The 21,635-nt window shown below is 32.7% G+C and overlaps 1 protein-coding gene across 1 annotated transcript in view; it reads left to right on the top strand.

Annotated features, from left to right (window-relative positions):
• The window catches only part of LOC118188730 (retroviral integration site protein Fli-1 homolog), an 82,233-nt gene that overhangs the window by 8,382 nt on the left and 52,216 nt on the right, over positions 1 to 21,635 (top strand). The window contains exon 2 of the mRNA XM_035359220.2: positions 705 to 1,028. Coding sequence (XP_035215111.1) covers positions 705 to 1,028 — 324 coding nt within the window. The remainder of the gene's footprint in view (positions 1 to 704; positions 1,029 to 21,635) is intronic.

The following is a 21,635-nucleotide window of genomic DNA, read 5'->3' as shown; positions in this document are numbered from 1 at the left end:
CTGTTCTATCTAACATTTTAAATTGAAAACATTTTAATTTTGGTACGTCGTAATTAACACATTATAAATTTAGGGTTTTATTTCATAAGCATATTTTATTTTTGTTGAATAATATTCAAATTATACTGTGCTTAATAAATATAAATAAAAAAACGTTCCTATTGGTTTCGCTACGCTTGCATGAAACCCGTGTTTTAGTATTTTAATGAGTACTGTGGTTCCAACCAAATCGTAACCGATTTTATCATGAGCTTTTTTCATAATCTATGTCTACCAGTTTTAAAATTAAAGAAAATCCCTTCGTTCGAAAACCATGAAATCCTTTCTTGGAGGGATTTACTAACTTGGAAAAATACTAAACTTACTTTGAGGGATTTAAAGTTAAAAACCTCTGTTCTTCTGCATGTATTTTCGTTTTTTTCCATGTTCTGTATTAATTAAAAATTCTTTTGCAACTTTCATAAAACTTCGCTAATATTTATTAAAAATTTAAAGTTCGCCATTATATAGCAGAGAGACAATTTGGCCTTTTGTTAAAGGATTATATAACCTATGTATCATTTTCTTGAAATAAAATACTCTTTATTCTTGAAAAAGACTATCTATTCTTTATTTTGCTAGCAATTTCCTGTTATTTGATTGAACATAACTTATTATTCTATTAATTAATAATTATTCTTATTATTGTTATTATTATTCTGCAGATTATAGAGACATAGTACAAGAAACAAGACTTCCAGAAGAGCAATCAAACCAAATCTTAAAATATAGCGATTATCCTGAGAGCAGAGGGCTATATGGATCTGTTTTCACCATTCGTGACCCGTACCTTGGATATCCTAATCAGCTTATTCAATATCCAAATGAATTACCCAGCCAAAGTGAATCTCTTGGCAATTTTAATTCATCTAAATTCAATAACAGTCCAACGCACACAGAAATTTATCGCCCTGTGGTCACACCTTTGAGACATTGTGAGAATGGTTTTGGAATCACATATCCAGAAACAAGAAGCCAGACAACATATGGTGAGTACATTAGGTATTTTATTTTGATCTTTGGTTAGGTAATATGTTTTCTATCTGATTGGATATTTTATGTCTTGAAGAGTAATGATCTAATTCATTTAAAACACAGATAATTTTTTAAACTCTTACTTGAAGTTAATGAAAGGTTTTTGTGTTATATAATGATAAATTTCAGATGCTTCTGTCCAGTTCGACAGAAAAGGCTCCTTAAATATTTTTTGTTCATAGAAGCGTTTGTTAAAATTCAATTTCAATAATTATTTGGACGATTTATCTCTACTTAATGCATACTTTTAGTGCTTATCAGGTAGCGCACTTTTTTATAAAAATTTTTAATCCCATCATTGGATACAATGATAATTACCCGATCTTCTTATAACTTATTTGGGTAGATATTGGCAAAGATTCTGGAAAAAAAGAAACACAAAAGTCATATGTGGCGAGCGAAGTTTTTCGAAATCTTTTAATCGTTACTCACTTGGTATTCTATAACTTCACATCCCACAACAAGAAGAGCAATTTCTTTGTACAATTTTTGAACATTGTTTTAGGGTGTAAATCAACCAATCACCGAAGGCTAATAGGATTACCATTTAAAGGGAAACAGTTGCTTTATAGTAGCCGCAGAGACAGAGATTTGGTAATGATAACTGATTGGTTGAAAGAAATATTTTGCGGAAGGAAAAAAATTGGGCGTGTTTCCTTGTGAACAAGTTGGTGCCTGTAATATGTATATGTGAGATAATGCTTTTAAAAGGCATTTTTTAATAACAGTCTGCGTATTCACATACCTTATTCTGCCACAGCCTCTCTGGGCTTGTTTCCTTTACAGAATCAGTATCCAGACTCTAACCCTAAACAAACAAAGAAAACAAAAGAAGACTCACTAAAGAGAGACTTAAAAAATTATTTTAGTTGTTGCAACTACAGTCGAAAGAATCATAATCTCAATAGCCAAACCGGCTTTAGTTTTGCTTAAAAAATTAGTACTAATAAGTAATTATACTAGTTGTGCATTATAATGTATAAAAATCAATAATTGTGTGTATTTGTGTTACCAGTGGTATTCATTTTTCCTTATCATTTTGCTGAAAACTATGATTTGATGCTGAAATAAAAAATTTACTTTTAATATAAATTAGAATTAATAATTTAAAGTTCCAGAATAACTGTTTCATCTGAAATATTCCTTTGCTAAATATGAAAAGGAATTAACAAACGGATCATCATAACCTATTCTAAACATATTCAGCTCAGGTAATAGAACCACTGTTGTGTACAATAGCCACCTTTGCATAAAATCCATTGAAAATTTTAAAGCTTCTTCTTTTATTAATTTTTCGCGCAGAGATTCGTTGTTAGCTAGGTTATTGTGCGGAGTTAGGTTATTTGAGAAGGGAAAGATCATTAAAGCTTCCCTTTGCCTTTTTCTGAGAAGAAAGATATTGCAGAAATAGATTCTAAAACAAAATGCTAAAGAGAAGACAGGCTATAGACTTGAGCAATTTATTTCCAAGAAAATATCTTATTGCACAAATCTGCCATACAATATACAAAAACGCCTTCAAGTACTTCTTTTCAGATTTTAATGAGCTCTCTTTCGCTGTTTAATTGTCTATGTAATTAAAATAATGTCAACATTCTTATTGTCATATTTTACTGTTCAATAAGGTAAGCTTTAGTTTATGAACAGTAGATGTCCTGAAAAGAAAAGGTAGCAGATTTTCATATCTTCTGTGCATTTTGGTAACTATTGTGCTATCTGCAAACATAGAAGCTTAGACATAAACACAAAACACTGCATTCTTTCGTTTTGAAAGTGGACATAAATATTAACTTTACTTTTAAGTTCTTTAGTTAGAGTTAGCTTTATCAGACTTCTATCACTATTTTGTCCTACTTTAATTTCTATATTGATTTAATATTAAGGTTTCACTTTACTGTAATTGGCAATTTATTTCCTTAAATAGAAAGCAAATTAACAAATTTATTGAAACCTGAGAGTTATAAAACTGAAACCACAGTCTCACTGGATAGCTACAACTTACACGGTCTGACGTCGATAATATCATTAGTAGCAAAAGCTTAGATTATTTTAAGAACAAAATTTTCAGAAGAGCGGGCCGATAACTAATAAAATTAACTTTCTCGTCAACTCGGCCCTTCTCTCGGTTCTCAGTAAAGTTTAAATATAATTACCATTTACATGAGCGAGTTTCCTTTGCTTTAGCAGCTATTCACTTACACTCAAAGATTAATATACAAATAGAAAGTATAACGCACCATTTGACTAAAGAGGCAATATCACTACCTATCACTGTACTCTTAACTTCACTTCAGTTTGCGTAAATATGATCTCTGGGTACTTTGGTATTATCGCAACCACCTTGGAAGAAGTCGCCAAACTGTGGCAAATATGCGCATAACAATTCTTTAGGTAACCATATTGTTGCGTGCGTACGGTTCGTTATGAAGTGAATGCACAAGTCCGATGAAAAATGAACAAAAAAATATTATTATCACAAAATGCTTAAATTTCCTTAGATATTCGTACAATATTACAATATCTCACAGTAGTTATCTCTTAACTAATCAAACGTTCAACAGAACTCAATTCAAAACAGCTAGAGAAAGCTAATCCGCGAATTCGCTACAGTCAACAAGAGCAGTTTTCTAAATAAACTCTTAAAACAACAACTAACTAAATAATAACGAATTGAGAGGTTTTCATGCCGCTTATATAAGCTTTTTAAATGCGCTAGAATTTTCTGGTATTTTCTCGAAATCAAAAAGAGATAGTTATTTATTAAATGTTAAATGCACGCGCTCTTGTACTTTTAATTTTCCAGCTTAGCTTTCTTTTAATATTCGTCACGCGCTGCACTGCACGGGGAATAAAACAATTTTATTTATAATTCTACTAACATTAATTAATTAAATACCAAATCCGTAACAATATCGATAATTGTAAGTTTGAATAAGCAACGTCGCTATTTTCTACGCTGTTTTGTTTATATTAGAAGCTCTAAAGGCACGTTCGCATTCGAATCCGTAATTGGTTCGAGAATAGTCATCTGCCATTTTCTGCAGCAGTCAGATTTATATACCGCTGGAGTAAAGAATTAACGAGGGTTAATTTTGGGGTAAAGTGCAGAATCGCCCACTTAGTTGTTTGGCGTTTGTTTGGCGCTTTTTACAAGAGTAAGAAGAATGGGATTTTTGTCAATTTTCTATGACTTTTTAAGTGAAAATAGGCCGATATGTACATGGATAAAGGAGTGCGCAATGCCATTTTTGAGCAATTCTGGGATGTTTTTTTAAGTGGAAATAGGTCGATATGTACATGGATACCGAGGATGTGCAATTCTTAAAAACGCGCCAAGCAGTGGGCGATTCTGCACTTTCTCCAAATTTTTCTTAGAAGACTTAGAAATGGACGATAAGATTGTGGTAGACTGGAATAATTAAATGCAGGTTATACCAATTGTAAGTAGTTTTATAAATTGTTTTCCGCGATAAATATCGAACTAAAATTAAAATTTGTACCTAATACTATGTATGATATGAAGTAAGTAACTTTCTTCGACTTGAAACTATTATTCGTTTTCATCTTCCACAAATCGCCAAATTATGCCAAGATAGTTGCGATAATACCAAAGTACCGATTTCTGTTTACATATTTTCGGGCAGCTTTGAGTTAAAAAGAAGTAAAGAGTACAAAAACTTAAAACAAGAACTATTATTATTAAAACTATTAATTATTCTTAAAACCTTACCGTATGTGAATTAGATTGAAAATTGTAGTCAATTCCTGACGGATACAGTCTTAAGTTATTTAATTACGGCAAAGCCTCGAGGGCTATCTGCCTAAGGGAAGGGATGCTTTCGTGGAGGACTTTCTAAGGGAAACTGGCTCGTATGCACGTTACACAGGGGGAAAACCACGAAAACACCCATGCAGCCGGCCCGTTCGCGGGATTCGAACTTCGGACAGAACTACCAGTGTTCAGCGACTTTACCGCTCGGCCGCTGGTGGGCGATACAGTCTTAGAAACATGTGATTTACGAATTTTTGCAATTTACTAATTCCTGATTAAGTAGTTGCATAGTAGAATGTTGGAGAAGCAGAATTTCACATTGCTGCACAGCAGTCCGAAAAATCTCCATTTTGCGTGCATAAACGCAAGTTCTACACACACACACACACACCATTTAAAAAAAAAAAAAAAAAAAAAAAAAAAAAAAAAAAAAAAAAAAACTTTTCTGCTGGCACAGCGTTTTACTTTAATGGCTTGTCAGAGTTGAGTCATCTGGTCTCGGCGGGTTTTCAGGTTCTGGAATTGTGGGATTGAGGAGATAAACTGCGTTTCTACATTATGTCCTTTAGTGTTATTACTGGGTCACAATGGAAAACTATATTTATCTCCTTTCATTAACAATGACAATAATATTTTATTATCACTTATAATGGAAAGCAGTTCTCGAGACCATTTGACTGATGTTTCTTCATTTCTGACTTCAGCATTTTGAATGTCCGTTTGGTGCAGACCGTCGACATCTTCCATATTTTCATATAGGACTCTTTATAGCCCTGATGTCTACTTCCACAGTAATCTGAGAAACTGTCTGATTTCTATCACATTCTTTGACTTTAACGCGCACTTTTTCAGTAATTACATCCATACACAACCTGGTCTGAGATCACCTGGTCTTGAATAAATATACTTGGTATCCTAACTTTTAACAGTGGCATAGAAAGGTGTTATAACATCATAGTTTATAATCATATGTTTACGAATATGTGCTGGATTTATGCTCATAATGTTTCCTCAACCACCACACGATATTTGATATTTTCAATATTAACAAACATCACTGAATGTCACTCATCAAAAACGTCCAACGAAAATCTCAAACACCCATTTCATTCTTCAGAATAATCACCATTGCATGTTCCCAACGAGACACAAGCTTGTACCCTTTTTTCAAGAGTGCAAAAATTGTGATACAGCTTTTGTGACGTCGCTGCGTTTTCGGAACTGCTGTTTGCGCAGCTGGTTATACATGACCAAACGTATGTAATAGTCAAATGAGGCAATGAGCGAGGAATAGGATGGCTGATCAGAACTTCCCAGCTCAGTGTTTTGATGACCTCTTTGGTCGCTTTTGCCATATGAGGTCTGGCATTATCGTGGAGGAAAAGAATTCTTCTGTTGATCAGTGCTGGCTGCTTCTGGTGCAGTGCAGTTTAAATACTTTGCAATTTTGACGAGTAAATCTCGGCTGTTATGGTTTTCCAGCTTTCTAAATATTATAGTGAAATATGCCTGCGCTGATCCATCAAACACACAACATTACTTTCTTTTAATGAATGTCCGGTTTAGCGGTTGGACATCTGAGGATTGGAGACTGGTAATGTGTTCGGATGAATCACACTACACTTTATTTTGCACTGATGGAAGGCGTCGAATTGGGCAAAAATCTCAAGCCATGAATCCATCTTGCCTTACTCGCACTGTGCAGGGGTTATGTGGCACTGTGGTGGGAGTATCATGATATGGGTCATGTTCTGCTGGCATGCAAGTGGTACCCTGGTGTTCCTCGAGGGTAAACAAACAGCCATGAAATACCTAGATATACTGGTAGATTAAGTGCACCCTGCAATGTTACATTTTTACCTGATGGCGAGGAATACTTCATGGATGATAATGCAACTACACAACGTGCCAGAAGTGTTCAAAATTCGTTCACTGAACATCAGTCTGACTTCGAACACCTTCTCTGGCCACCGCAGGGCTCGGATCGTAACCCCTGAAAAATGTGTGGGATATGGTAGTAAGACGCATCCGACAGCTCTCTTCTCTTTCATCTCATTTACAGGATCTAAAAAGTTGCACAGCAAATGTATAGTATTCTTTGGACGTAAATGCACTCCAGAAGCATGTAGACTCGATGCCCAAACGAATCAGAGCAGTTATCCGTGCAAAAGGTGGTCCAATAAAATACTGATCTTGGGTTTCTAATTCATTGGCCAATGTGTGTATTTTCTTAAAACTGTGACGAGAGATACAGAGTAATCATAAAACAACTTTCCAGGTTATGAACTTGTAGTGGCCTATCCACTCAACAAATCGAAATGAAGTTTCAGTTGTTATTTGAAGGTATGCGTTCGAGATTGTGATGAGCTAAGCGCTCTTGCAATAGAGCTCTCGCGGTTGCGGTTACGGTTACAGTGAAAACATTTCGAAGTTTCCGAATGGTAACACCCACTTCTTTCCTACGGAAATTGATCAACGCACTGAAAAACTATAAATGGCGTTGTAACGATATATGTACGAAGAAAATTGCCGGAGCAAAACATTTGCAAAATAATAGCATTGCAAAGGACCAGTGACGACCAAGACAGGAGAGGGGAAAAAAATATTGAAAGTGCGAATTCCCAACGTTTCAAGATGGAGGGATGTTTCGTAACTTTGCAGTTTAATGACCACTGCGATCTCCCGATCTCACTTCGATGGATTTCTGATTTGGGGGTTCTTTGAAATCTAAATTATACACTTCAAATCTACGAGATATGATGCCATGAAACGTGAAGTTATATAGATTCTTCTTGCGATGTTACGTTCGTCATTGTTGTTAGCAATTTTCCGCATGCAATGCGTTATCGTCTGCGAAGGTACGTATACTGAAAATTTGTAATTCCAGAAAAGTTTGTTTTCCGTGTCCTCTCTTGTGTCATCATTGAATGCTCTTCTTTGCAAATGTTTTACGCCGGAAATTTTCGTCATACATGTGTCGTTGCAAAGCGATTTTTGAGTTTTCAATGCGCTGATCAATTTGCAAAGAAAAAAACATGGGAATTGCCATTCTAAAATTTTGAAATATTTTCACAGTTACAGTAGCCGTGAGACCTCTATTGCTTTAAATCATTCCAATCTCGATCGCATACCTTCAAATAACAATATTTGAAATTTCGTTTCGATTGGTTGAGCGAACAGGCCGCTGAAGCTTCATATATCGGAGACGTTTTTAACGTAAGATTACGTTTCTTGTGGGAAAGCAAAAATTAAGACGCTATTTGTGATGTGCGCGAATGCTTATATATCTTCGAAACTAAAAACGTTACAGTCAATCTAAGTATATCATTAGATAGATGAAAAAGCACATTAGCAAATTAAATAAATAAATGGGAAAAGGGTATACTCGTAGTAACGTGACAAAAAATAGCGAAATTTTGGTGAAATCAAAGCTCCGTCCGCATGCGCGACAGCGTATGAGTGGTAAGTAGTCTGGTAGACAGTCAGTGTGTTCAGATAATGTTTTCTATATATATATATATATATTATTTATTTATTTATTTTTTATTTTTATTTTTATTTATTTATTTTTCCAAATTAGTAGTGTTGAGATTTACAGAAATTTGACAAATGTAGCAGATTGTGTACAAGTATATTTTACTGTTAAGTACAGTAGGAGAATACAGGATTTAGAATCAGACGATATTTGTATGGTTGATGTAGCTGTTAGTGGGTAATCAAGATTTATTCTATCATCCGTATATATTCATCCAACTGTTAATTCAGGAGATTTGAAGATATTCTTGTTTAGTGCATTGATATGAAATATTCTCAAACAGTTTTATTGACCGATAAAGAGTATAGTGTAACTACAGATGTTCCTATTATTATGATATTAGATTTGGAAGTATGTCTACTTCCAAATCTAACTACAAACGAAAATCTACTACAAACGAAATGAAAAGGCGTTAGATTTAATGAAGCGTTATTTTAATCTCAATAGGTTGCCAAGTAACTATTCCTGTACACTTGGCGATTCATTTACAGATTTAATATTTACTAGAAATATAACTACAGACATTTCAAATTATGTATCTTATTTCTCATATCGTTGACTAATTTTATGTAGAGTCATTTTGAATGAATAATTGCAATAAATAAAAAGTAGATAATAAAGCCTCTATTGCACTTTGGTAGTTGCCTAGCAAATATACCGCATAATTTACGTAAGAGCACAATTTTTAGGGTTTTTTATTTGATTTTACGAAGTAAAAGAAGTATTGCAGTAGAGAAAAATTTCGGGTATCGTAGTTCAACGAAAATATCAATTTTGACAGCTCTCGAATCCATGTGAACGATATTTTTGAATGACATCTGTACATGCGGACAAAATTAAAGGGCTTTTTTTCCAAAATGGATTTTAAATGGATTCAGAAGAGATTTTTTTTCGTAATATCTGTACGTACACACCTAAGAATGTATCTCACATAACTGAAAATCTAATATCAGTATTCCTGCCCGCTAGTCGAATTGCTTGCTTAGAAACGCTGATTTTTTTTATTGTAAAAATTGTTTTTCTTTATCTGTTTTAACTATATTTGATGTTTTATGTTTTTCTGTCTTACAATTTTTAATAATTATGTTTAGAGTTCTTATGCAATTTTGCCTTGCTGCGAAGTGAAAAACTGAATTAATTGAAGCGAAATATATCTCTAATGAAATTCATGGAAATAAGTTTAAACGAAATGCAGAAAAAAATGCGCATTATTTAATAGGGCGTACAAGAAAGTCATGTGGTGTCCACATCAGATATTTTATATTAATAAGAAATAAAATTTAAACAGCGGCCACGAAGTAATCCAGTCTTCAATTTCTTTCTCTCTCTCCTCGTTAAAGAACAATCTGTCTGTGTTAATTTGATATGCTCTTGCAATTACGTCAGATACTTTTTTTATTATTCGACTATAAACCAAATTCTGAGATTAGATGATTACCCGTGCCCTTTTGTTTACGTATGTCCTTTCTGTGGGCCATCAGGAGGACAAGTATACAAGGTTTAGGAGACAGTGAAAGCTTCATAATTATAGACGCCGGAAGCGCATCCGGAAACAACTTGACCCCTTAACTCTTATCGATATGAGCATGTAGACTTTCCGGTCAGAAGAGTTCCGGAAGTCGAAGCACCAGTATCGAAATGTTAGAGTAACAGAATATATATTTTTTTCCTGGCACCAGAAAATATCTTGTTAAAACAATATCGTATGTGATAAATAAAACTGAAAAATATATTCAGGAAATACGTATTAGGTTTTATGATAAGTGTGGCAAGTAATTATTAATCCATAATTTAAAAAAATTTATATGTTTAATGCTCGAGAAATTACTAAGTGTTAAACTCTTTTTTAAATGTAAAGCAAATAAAATATTAAAAGCGTAGGAAGAAACAGAGTTTTAATACAATCTCATTTCTTTTTTCCAAATGCACATTTCTCGTCTTAACAATTTAATTACAATCATCAATATCATTTTTTTTTTTTTTTTTTTTTTTTTTTCATGGGAAATTTTAACCAATTTGATTGGGTTAAACTGAAGTTTGTTCTTATGTTTTAAAAGTAATCCTTTGTCTTGCGTTTTGTATGCCATTACTTTATGGCCATTTTAAAGGTTACCAGAATGCAAATAAACGACATTAGAAGAGTAATGTCACTGGAAAAGACACTGCTGAGACGGATGGAGTTAGAAGGTCCTATGCAGTGTAAAACCTATCTGATGCAGTATGCATGTTTAGTTTAATGTTGGTTAGTGTCATATGTGAAACGTTCACGAATAGATTCTGCAGAAATCATTATGAATGCATTAATTGCAATTAACTTTTGCGAAATTATAGTTTGAAAAGTGAAAGAGGATTAACTCTTAGAATAATCTACAAGTCTTATTTTTGATACTGAATTGAAGCTGTAATTGCATAATTAACTACATTCTGCAAAATTTAAGGCTTTTCACTAAAATATTGAATTACAGAAGAGAATAGAAAGAAACGTTTTAAATCAAAATGCATTACTTTCAAATCGAAACACTTATTTAAAAACACTTTCAGCATAAGATTTCAGGAAATGTCTTCCTGATGTAAATCTAAAGGAGCGACATGTAGTTTCCGATGTGGATATCCGCTTCACATGCAGCACATACAGAGGAAATTGTTTCGAAGTTAATTAAAATGTTAAGCAGCATTTTTGTCACAATACTTACATTTTGAACTATCTTATTTTTCCTAAAAAGGATTAATTTTTTTTTCAAATCCAAGACAGTAGTATAATTGCAAATATGTCTTTAATTATAATATTCCTAATGTGAGTGTTAAAAAAATTGCATGTTAATTATATATGACTGTAGCATAAAACACCCTTTTTCTCAAGGCCTGTGAAATTTCTTCTTCTTAATTTTTAATAAACAGTAACAAGTCAAATTTTTTGGATAAAAATATTTAAATTTAAGCATTTTCCTACAAAAAGAATTTATAAGATAAAAAGTCAGTTTCTAGTTTTGAAAACATTCTTAATAAACGTAAACTGCAGATATTTGAATTTAACATTTTATGGTTTACTCTAAATAATCTCTTTCAATTCACATTAAAGAAATCTTCATGTCATAGGCTCAACATCAAAGCCATGATTTTGCAATAAAGCTGTTTCAAGAAACACGCGTTGCAATGCTTTAGGAAAATTGACATGTGGCGTAATAATGCTGGTGCCGTTAACAGTATCAAATTATCCCGATTTTAAATTTCAAGAAAACCATACACGCTCGGCATAGTGTTGTAGCGCCAGTGGTCTATGCACAAATATTTAAAGCGTAACAAAACGAAACAATTTTGATAACAAGCGTTTGTTATACATGTTATAATATTATGCAGATAATTAATATTTCACTATATATTATTAAGAAGAATCCAAAAGTTTTAAATGTTCATGCGTTTTCACTGTATTCACTGTATACTTCTGTTTTACCAAACTTCTTATCAGTTAAAGATTAAATAATAATTTAAAATCAAAGAATTTTATAGAAAAATTGCTGAGCACATCTTTTTAAAAGATGTGGGAGCTCAAGATCAGTTTTAACAATTCATTTAGTAATATAAAAATAATATTTTAAAAATATTACCATGCAGTATTAAAGTGTCTTTGATTTTATAAATTCTTGCTTGGATAATATTTTATAAATTCAGCAGCTGAATAATATACCACATTGGGGTAGCTTTTGGAAAACAGAATGCTGCACTGTAGAGCAAAATTACCAAAACTTTCATAGCTTATAAATGAAAGCAAAACTGTAACATAGCTTGCAATACGAACTCCTATTTAATTATTTCAAAAGCACAAGAATATTTCATGAGAAATGCATGACAGGTATTCTTCATAGCTGCCACACACCAGTTTGGAAAATTTATTAAAAAGTAATAAAAGATTAAAGGGGAAACGTTTTGGTTTAACTTAAGATCCATATGGCAATTTTTACAAATATTATAGATATTCATCTCGATATTTACGAAAAATATTAGCAGGGCAAAACAGAACTTCTCTCGAGAAAACCGCACTTCATTAAATTTCGAACATGATTAGAACGTAGAAACATGAGCGGGACACGTGCCATGATCTTCCTGTCGTTTACAAGAATAAGCACTAAAATCTAGTCACGCAGAAATCGACACGCTTTAATAGTCATTTTAATAAAACGGTTCATGTACTCATTTCGAGGGCTGCTGGCATTATTCGATGGATAGCATGTGATTCATAACTCGTTCCTCAGTTAACACTTATTGATGCTGTCACTATTTAACAACCGTGGGAAACAATTATTTTTGCTTTTTTCAATTTTGCGTGTGCAGAACGTTACAAAGTAGCATAAATGGGACATACTTATATGCAATCACATGAGTTTAATGTCTCGACACATATGGGGGTAACATAATTTACTTACTTAAAATGTTTTATTACAACGTGAGAAAGTTATTGCGAAAATTCGAATAATTTGCAATTTCCAAATATATATATAAATCTTTGTCGAATTTCTTAATCGTACTGTTTTCTACTTGATATATCAAAACAATTTAATAAAAGCACTGTTATTAGTTAAATTATCTTAATCAGTGTCATGTTTGCATTAAATTGGGTTAACAGATTTATTGTTACTAATTTTTTCCACAGAAAGTTTCCTCGGTCGCATTCTAAAATTAGTATAAAAAATTTATTCCATATTCTATTCTTCCAAACCATATAAAACCACCGAAATATGCTAAAATTAATGTGATCGAAAATTTAAAGTGATCAATGTTAATTGTTGAAAATTATTAGAAGTCATTCTTCAAGACTGTCATAAAAAAGTAGATTATATCTTGATGAATGAATTCTAATAATAAAAACAAATGCTTCAATTTAAATTTTCGATTTCTCATATGTTTTATTTTTATTTCGTTTAATTTACTTCAATTTATTTACAGTAAAACCCTTTCACACGAATGCTTAACATGAATAAAAATATCGGTTCGGCTGTGATGTATATGATCTTATAGAGTGTTTTATCGGTTAACACGAATTACGAACTATCTTTTAGTCGTAGCGTCGTTAGATTTTATCATTTAACATGCCCACATATTTTTTGTTGTTGTTTCTCTGCTCGTTTAGAAATATTCCATCTTGTTTCATCGGAAAACTCATTGAATACACAGTATTCTTTAAAACATAGCCAGGATGAGCAACATTGCTCGATATTTTTTTGTTCTTGTTGTTGTTTCTCTGTTAGGATGTGTTCAGAACTGTTCCTTCTCGTTTCATTGAGAAACTCCAGAATACACAGTATTCTTTAAAACACAGCCAACATGAGTAACATTGCTCGACAGTCGCAACCAATGCGTCAATGATGAGTTTGAAGAGTTTGTTAGTGCAGATGACAACGTAGCCACGTATGGTCCAGTGGAATCTGTCGTACAAGCAGCTGTGTCTAAGGTGCGACAAATGTCTCAGAGGAAAGTGAGGAGGCCAATATCATTCCGCCCACTCGCCAGGAAATGTTACACGCCTTGGACATTGTAGAATATTTTGTTACTTTAACTCTTCCAACAATCATTATTTTGTACACCAAAAATTTTCTTTGCGAACTAAAAGTTAGTTCTCAAGATAATAAATACTCCAGCCATGGCTTAAAATTTTTTAACTATATTAAATAAATATTCTACTGTTCACCAAAAATTTTTTTTGCGAACTAAAAGTTAGTTCTTGGGATAATAAAATACTATAGTCATTACTTAAACATTTTTAAGTACATTAAATAAATATTCTACTGTTTCAGTTGTTAAATATACAGTGAGTTTGGTTATAATTTATAAATATATTTAATAAACAGTGTTCTGTAAATATTGAGGTATTCGTGACAAAAATTTGTCTTTACACTTTCTATATAATAAATTGTTCCAGCTACAAATAATTTTCAGAAATCAAAAATTTCCTCTTTTTAAAATTTTTGTTATTTATTTGTCAAGTGAGAAAGATATGTTCGTATGCATGTATAAATGCATGCATTACTCTACTGGGCATTAAAATTGCTACACCATGAAGACGCCATGCATTAAATTTGCGTGAAAGGATGCTGTAACATGCAAATGATTAACATTCCAGCGCATGCGCAGTATAAAGGAGATGATTGCATAGTGAATTTCTTATTTGGAAATGGCTCTTGAGTGCTGGTTGTTTGCCTTAATGTCGTGGTATGCCTCATGTAAGAAGGAAAACTTCGTTCGTGATTTATCGTTCCGAGGCACTGGTGCTCGTGATCCCATGTCTGCCAGGCGAATATGGAATCGATGAATCCGGGAGGGTGCTACTAAATGCCATGCAAGATCTCAACAGATTCCCAACTATTTTTGAAAGACTGAAATGTTGCTCAATTTTAAAGTTACGCAATTTTTGTCTGGACATGGTAAATTTAATGTTTATCTTGAACGGTTTAAGATGGGACGTCTTCCAATTTGTGTTATTGCAATCTTAGCTTTCAGCAACTCGTTTCCCACCTGGTTTTTGACTGCCCATTGCTTGATAAAGCCCATTGCTCCAATTTTGGTCTTTCACAGTAACATGTATACATCAAATAAAATTATTCTATTACCTTCCTTCTTGGTGTAGCAATATTAATAACAGGAATGTATATTCTGGTTTTCAAATACAAGAAAGGAATTCTATTTCTGAAGATTACGTGTTGGAATTTTGCGTATCAGTTCAATAGAAAGCTGGGGCAGATAATAAGAGCTATCTGCTTAAGGAGTGCATATCTTTCTAGACGACGTTTTAAGGGAAAGTGGCTCGTATTCACAATACATGTGTAGGAAAGGGAATAAATAAGATGTCTATGCTCTAATATAGAACTGACATGTGCATAAAAATTACAAATAGTGAGAAAGGGGATTATGATATGTGAAATGATATTGCAGCGAATGAGAAATGAGTTTCTCGACGTTGTATTTGGTTTCTTCGTTGTGTTACTTTTCATACATGACACCACGTACCCCACGATATAATTTAACTGGAAGACTGCAGGCACTAAATAAAAACCCCTAGCGTATTAATCACATTGACTAGGCAATATTATACCAGATCCTATATCAATCGAACACGTTTAGAAATGCCTCAGATAAGGCATAGGAGCTCGAAATCCAATTTTAGAAAAGAAAAAAAAAAAAATCATTCTGACTCTAGAAATTCCTAGGTTATTTAGCACTCAGTATACTACAGCAGTAAGAATTGCTGCGCGGTAACTTTATCGATATAGATATACTCCACACTAGTGTCTTTTTCCATTTCTTTACTAATTAGCAGTGTAGATACATTTTGAAAATATATTATTAAATTTTTACCGTTTTTAAATCATTGTTATTAATATAATTCATTTATTGAATAGTTATAGTAATTTATATACTGTGGATTTTTTTCAGAATACATTTATTTTCATATTTGCACTTCATCTTCTGTGTTTTAAGCTTGTCATACTCGTGTCAAAATTCTGTTTATTCTTAAGTCCGGTGTAAAGCGCACATCCAAAACGAAGCATAAATTTAAGAAACATTAATTAGAGTTTATGGAGTTGTATTTTAGGGGGTAAAATTATGTTTTACAGGAATGTGAGTATTTGAGGTCATGTTAATAATATTTTTTTAATTTTCGGAGTTATGACTGGAAAATAAAGAATAATATTTTTTAAATTTTCATTTATGTATAAAAAGTACAATATATGCAAAGTTGGATATGAAAACACACATGCATCTTTTATCTTTGAATTCCACATATTCACGCACATTTAACGCTACATATACACACTCATGTTAGTAGTGTAATACTGATGTTCAGAATTACGTTTTGATCAGCTAGTAGTATTCATGCAAATGTTTCCATGCGTTTGATAAATGCTCCATTTTGCAGAGCCCTGGGATATATATACGAGTGTAAGTGAAAAGTGATGAAGAAAATTAGGTCAAATTCGTTTCAAAATAACCTTTCTACTAGCTCATATTTTTAATCCGCATTAAATTTGAAACATTTTCAAATTCATATTGCAAATAAATATTTCACAATGACTAAAAGAGGGGGGCGAGCAAAATATCCAAGTGTAAAAAAGCATAAGTACCGATTAATTTTAACACTCAGTGAAAGCTCTACGAACATCGCGTGCACACCATTAAAAGATTATTTATGTAAAAAAAAGAATCTAAACTCTTGAATCTAAAAAATATCCAAAACTATCCCTGAGGGAACTTTTAGCTCGATTTTTTACTTCTTAATCACAATTGGATTCAGTTCGGTTTAAATTCTACGTTGCTGAAGTTGTATGGCAGAGTGCACGCTCCAAAGTAGAGAGGTTTTTGAATACGAGCTCGTGCGCAAAGCCGCAGTGTCTGATCATTTTGCAGGGTTAATGTTCAACGCGCGACGCATTGAGGGACCATTCCCATATTGACATACTTGTGCAAATAATAATGAAAGCTCTTTTGAAGTGAAATGAAGTACAATTCGTACAGAATAAATTTCAAATTATTGAAAGTTTTTAAGAAATACGATGATAAAAATAAAATACATGATTAATAAACGATGATTAATAATAAAAGGAGATTAGTTCATAAAAGAAGTATGGAATCTATTTCATTATCATGCAACACATGCTGAAAAAAGTTTTCTAAAACAATATATGTACTACCAACTCAATACCTTCGATGAAGTAGCTTACTTTCTTCTTGAATAACTCCGACACATTTTTTGCAGCTGAGAGTCTCAGAGGAAGAAGCATTATTTTGTGTAGAAAGAACTACACGTGCTTTGAATTATTCACTCTTGTAAATGAAACATGAATTTTTTTAAATTTTTTAATTAACTATTGTGTGATATCTTCGAAACAATACCCCATATACACTCTAGAATTACTTTGTCAAATGTCACAGTACTCGCTAGTTTGATGTCTACCATCCTTTTCTTGCTTTTTTGAATATACAACGCAGTCACTAATTTCTCCTGATTATATGCAGTTTTCCGTTTAATCTTGTCTCAGAAGTTGATCCAGAAACTTTTGCTCTATCCTGACAGAAATGTCTTACAAGCTGATCCACTAAATTTTCAGGATGGACAAGAAGACAGGAGACAAGGCTCCAGATATAATGCTAAATTTTCTTCATAACATTCATTCGGTTCCATGTTTTAACCATAGAAAAAGTCATAAAATTGTTTAACCTCAATAAACGTTTTCTCTATAGATAACAATTGTCGACGTTGATAATGACATAACATCGTAAGTATTAATCTCGTGAAAAACATTTGGCTTTGCAGCGGAGCCAGAGTTATTGAACAAATGAACGATATCTCCATACCAGAGCAAACGGAGCGCTAAGGGTAAAATATTTCAATAAAGAAAGAACGAAAAAAAAAATATATATCTGAAAGGTTTCGGATTTTAAATTACGTCCAAAGGGGCGTCTTTTTAACGTTTTGTGTGTTACCTTTATTTATTAAATATCGTGTTCTTTGCACTGAAACCATAAAATTCAATTCAACAGCAATGCCACAAAATAATTTTAAAATGAGCATGTCTTTAGAATTTCCGATACACAGTTCCGCGCGCTAGAGATAAAAAGATTCCCCCCCCCCGTAGAGTCTTGCCATTGTTCGCTTTTAAATCGTTGAGTTTGTTAATCGAAAATTCGTGTAAGTTTTACAAAATATGAAATCGATATTAAAACAAATTCCAAATTTCAAATTTGGACTTTCAGATGCCTATATTCGCAGTAGGATTACGTCATTCAAAATTGAATGGCTCTAGGTACTGTTGTTTTATTCACATTGCGAGAAACACACATACATTTATGCCCATATTGATTCTTCATTATTTAATTTCTTCAAATAGAATACAGGGTGATAGCATTCGGTGACAACGATTTGAAAGGTGATACAGCCTTTTAAAGTTTACAACGCAAAGTCGCAAAACGAAAACAATAGTCCTTCAGGGATAAAGCCCCTTTGGACTAATAGCATGTCGCACACTATAAAAACCTTTTATTAGCAATAGTTACTTTGAATATAAGAGCACTTTATAAGGAAGAGGACATTTAATTGAATGGTGGACAATAGGTTAACTTTGATGCATACACCTTTCTACTGTTGTTTGGCGCATATTGCCCCATAACAGAAAAGATACGAAATTTTTCATACATTATTCTAAGTGCTTTGCTTTTATTTTTTAAAGTTTATTTAATTTTTTTAAATGAATGGCTCAGTTTGTAGTTCTACTGCCTCCTTGACTGCTAAATAACTGATTTATGATTTGCTAGAATAAATGTAAGTTTAAGTTTAAAATTATTTAAAATATTCAGTTACGAAATACCTTTTTTTTTCCTGTTTTCATATGCATCTCTTTCCTGTTCTATTTTTCTATATTTTATACTGTAATAAATGAAAAAGGCAAGGGCATATTCGCCTAGCCCATTGCACCCAATAAAAATAGTACGACATTGGTTTGAATCTTGGGCGAACGAGCTTTTTTCATGAGTGTTTTAGTGCTTCCGTCAAGTGTAATGTGAATATGAAACATTTTGTAACAGAACTCTATGAAGCCATCTTTAAGCAGGTAGCCTTCGTATGCGTTGAGGTACTCAGTTAAGCATAAATCTAATTCGTGCATTTCTGTGAGATGAAAGCTTAAGAATTATTTTGTTGAAGTCAAATTTCTATTTTTCTCAACATCCAAGGCCGTACCAAACGCTTTAATGCATTTCCTTGACGTAATGATCTGGTAGATTTGTGCCCCTTTTCGGCTTGAAGCAGTTCTCAGTTTTCTTTTTAAAGCTAATGAGTTCTTTTCCATACTTATGCACATCTTTATAAGTATGTTATCATTGAAGAAAGCTTTACCCTATGATAGGCGAGTATCTTCTGTAAAACTTAAAGGCCAAATAAATAGACGCATAGATAAATTATTAAAACATTTACCATTAATTATTAAGCATAAAGCTTCATTAAAGTTTTCAAGCGTATAAAAATAAAATTTTAGTAGTTTAATCTATAAATTTATTCAATTTTTTCCATATAAAATTTTATATTAAAATGCACCAATAAATGCATTGAAAAGTAATTTGCATTTTCTATCATTAAGCCACAAACAAAAATGCCATTATAACGAAAATGAAAAGAAAATGTTTTAATTAAAATAGAAGTGAGGCCAATTAATGCATAAATATTAAATAACAGAACATTAAAAGGTCATAAGCAAAAATGAAAATAATAAATTAACTCATAAAAAATCTGCACTTATTTTGCGAATTGTTATTAGTTTTCTTTATTTAACCACGACTTCAACACATAAGTTCATTGACACTTTTCACGTGCTTAAACACTAAGCTAAACCAAGCACTTAAGTGTGCGCAAACCAAGTTTTGTTTGAATTATTTGATTATGGAAATTCACTTGAATACTATCTGCCTAAGGGAAGGGATGCCTTCGTGGATGACTTTCTGACGGAACCTGACCTCATAGATACACGTTACACATGCGAAAAGCGAGAATTTCGTATACTGAAAGTGAAAATTAAATATTCGACTTAATTACTAAATTAAATCAAATTAAGTACTGCCATCAGTCGAACTAAAAACTCTTCCATTTGGTACTGATGTTGATAAAATACACAGCTCCCTTAAACTTCCCAAGTTTTAACATCTGAGAAACATTTCTATTCCGCGATAATAAAGTAACTAGCTAATCATCTTCCAATTCCTGAAAGTTTTTAAATAAATCAATTTTCTTTTTAGCTTCTCAAGTAACCTTCTCAAGTAACTTCTCAGTACCAGATCATTACGTCAAGGAAATGCATTAAAGCTGGCAAATGCTTTATGCGAATAGTAAAATTTATATATTTTACTATTCGCATAAAGCATTTGCCAGCTTGAAGTTTATATATATATATATATATATATATATATATATATAATCTTACCTTTTCTCATTCATGTACTTTACCTTTGAAGAGACTTTCTGAAGCATTTAACTAGGTTTCCAGTCGGGAACAGATTTTATTTTGTTTCGTCTTTGTAATACATACAGGGATTTAAATCATGGCTGTAATGCTTTAGCTTAATTTCTTACTTTTTTTTTTTTAATTTGCAAAACGGCCAAACTGAGATAATTTCAGTTAAATCATCTATCACAAAAGTTTTATACGACACGTACTGTGTTGTGAGAGTCTTTTCGGTCTGGAAATTTAAGATTTGAAAAATATTTCTCCGTGAGTTATAAAATATGTAATTTTCAAAGCGATTAACTTAAAACAATTTACTTGGAAAATAGGCACCATAAATATTATACACAATGCAATAATAGCTGGAAATAACTCAAAGAGAAAGGCCGATGTGTAGCACCTCCTCCTTAGCATACGAAATAAATTATAAAGTTCCTCAAATCACTCTAGGGGTGAACCCTAGCTAACTGTTGAGCCTCACAGCTGATTCACGGCTCAACTCCCTAGCTCTCCGACCCGTAGTTATACACTGTAGCATGGGCTCTAGAAATTTCTGGAAGAATCTGTAGTAGGGCTTCGAAAGTGTGTTTTCGCGAATCTTCCAGAAAGAGGCCAATTTAGCTAGAATTTGCCTAGGGCCGTTAGGAACGAAAGTGTTTGTATCTCAAATGTTGTTTGAGTTATTTTATACTTTCAAAGCCGTTGCACTCAGAACTAAAGATCTACAATTACATGCAACAAATAAACACTTAAATACGAAGCATCTAGTCGCAAAGTAGATAAACTCAAAATAAATCATAAAGTTACCATCTTAAAAACAATAAATATATAAAACAATGCAAAATACTAAACAATACAGACAACACAAATACAATAAAAAATGTTTAAAATATTGTTGTGTTCAATGGGTTCTTGGATTTGGAATAATTCATAATCATTTGATGAAGAATCAAAACACGATTTATTCGGCAGTATTACACAGGGCTACACTACTTCTTCGGGCTCCAAAGACTCATTTACATTCATTTAAAAACTACGACAAACACGTTGAAACAATCAGGAACACAGCGTTCAGGCTGTAACGGTGAAGACAGGTTCACGGTAAAGCACTAAAGTACAGTTCCGGACTCGGTCGCTCGCTGTCAAGCTCATCTCTGAATTCAAGGTACTACCCTCTCTCCGGACAGACAGGGTACATGTAGCTTTAACCGACCTTCGAGAATATTCCCGAGAAAACTGCAAAAAATGCGTTCTAGAATGTTCTCGCTCTGTC

The sequence above is a fragment of the Stegodyphus dumicola genome, chromosome 1, assembly GCF_044657685.1.
Source record: "Stegodyphus dumicola isolate Sdum_Otavi_A_Nest chromosome 1, ASM4465768v1".
NCBI lineage: Eukaryota > Metazoa > Arthropoda > Arachnida > Araneae > Eresidae > Stegodyphus > Stegodyphus dumicola.
This window is presented reverse-complemented; position numbering and strand designations above follow the sequence as displayed.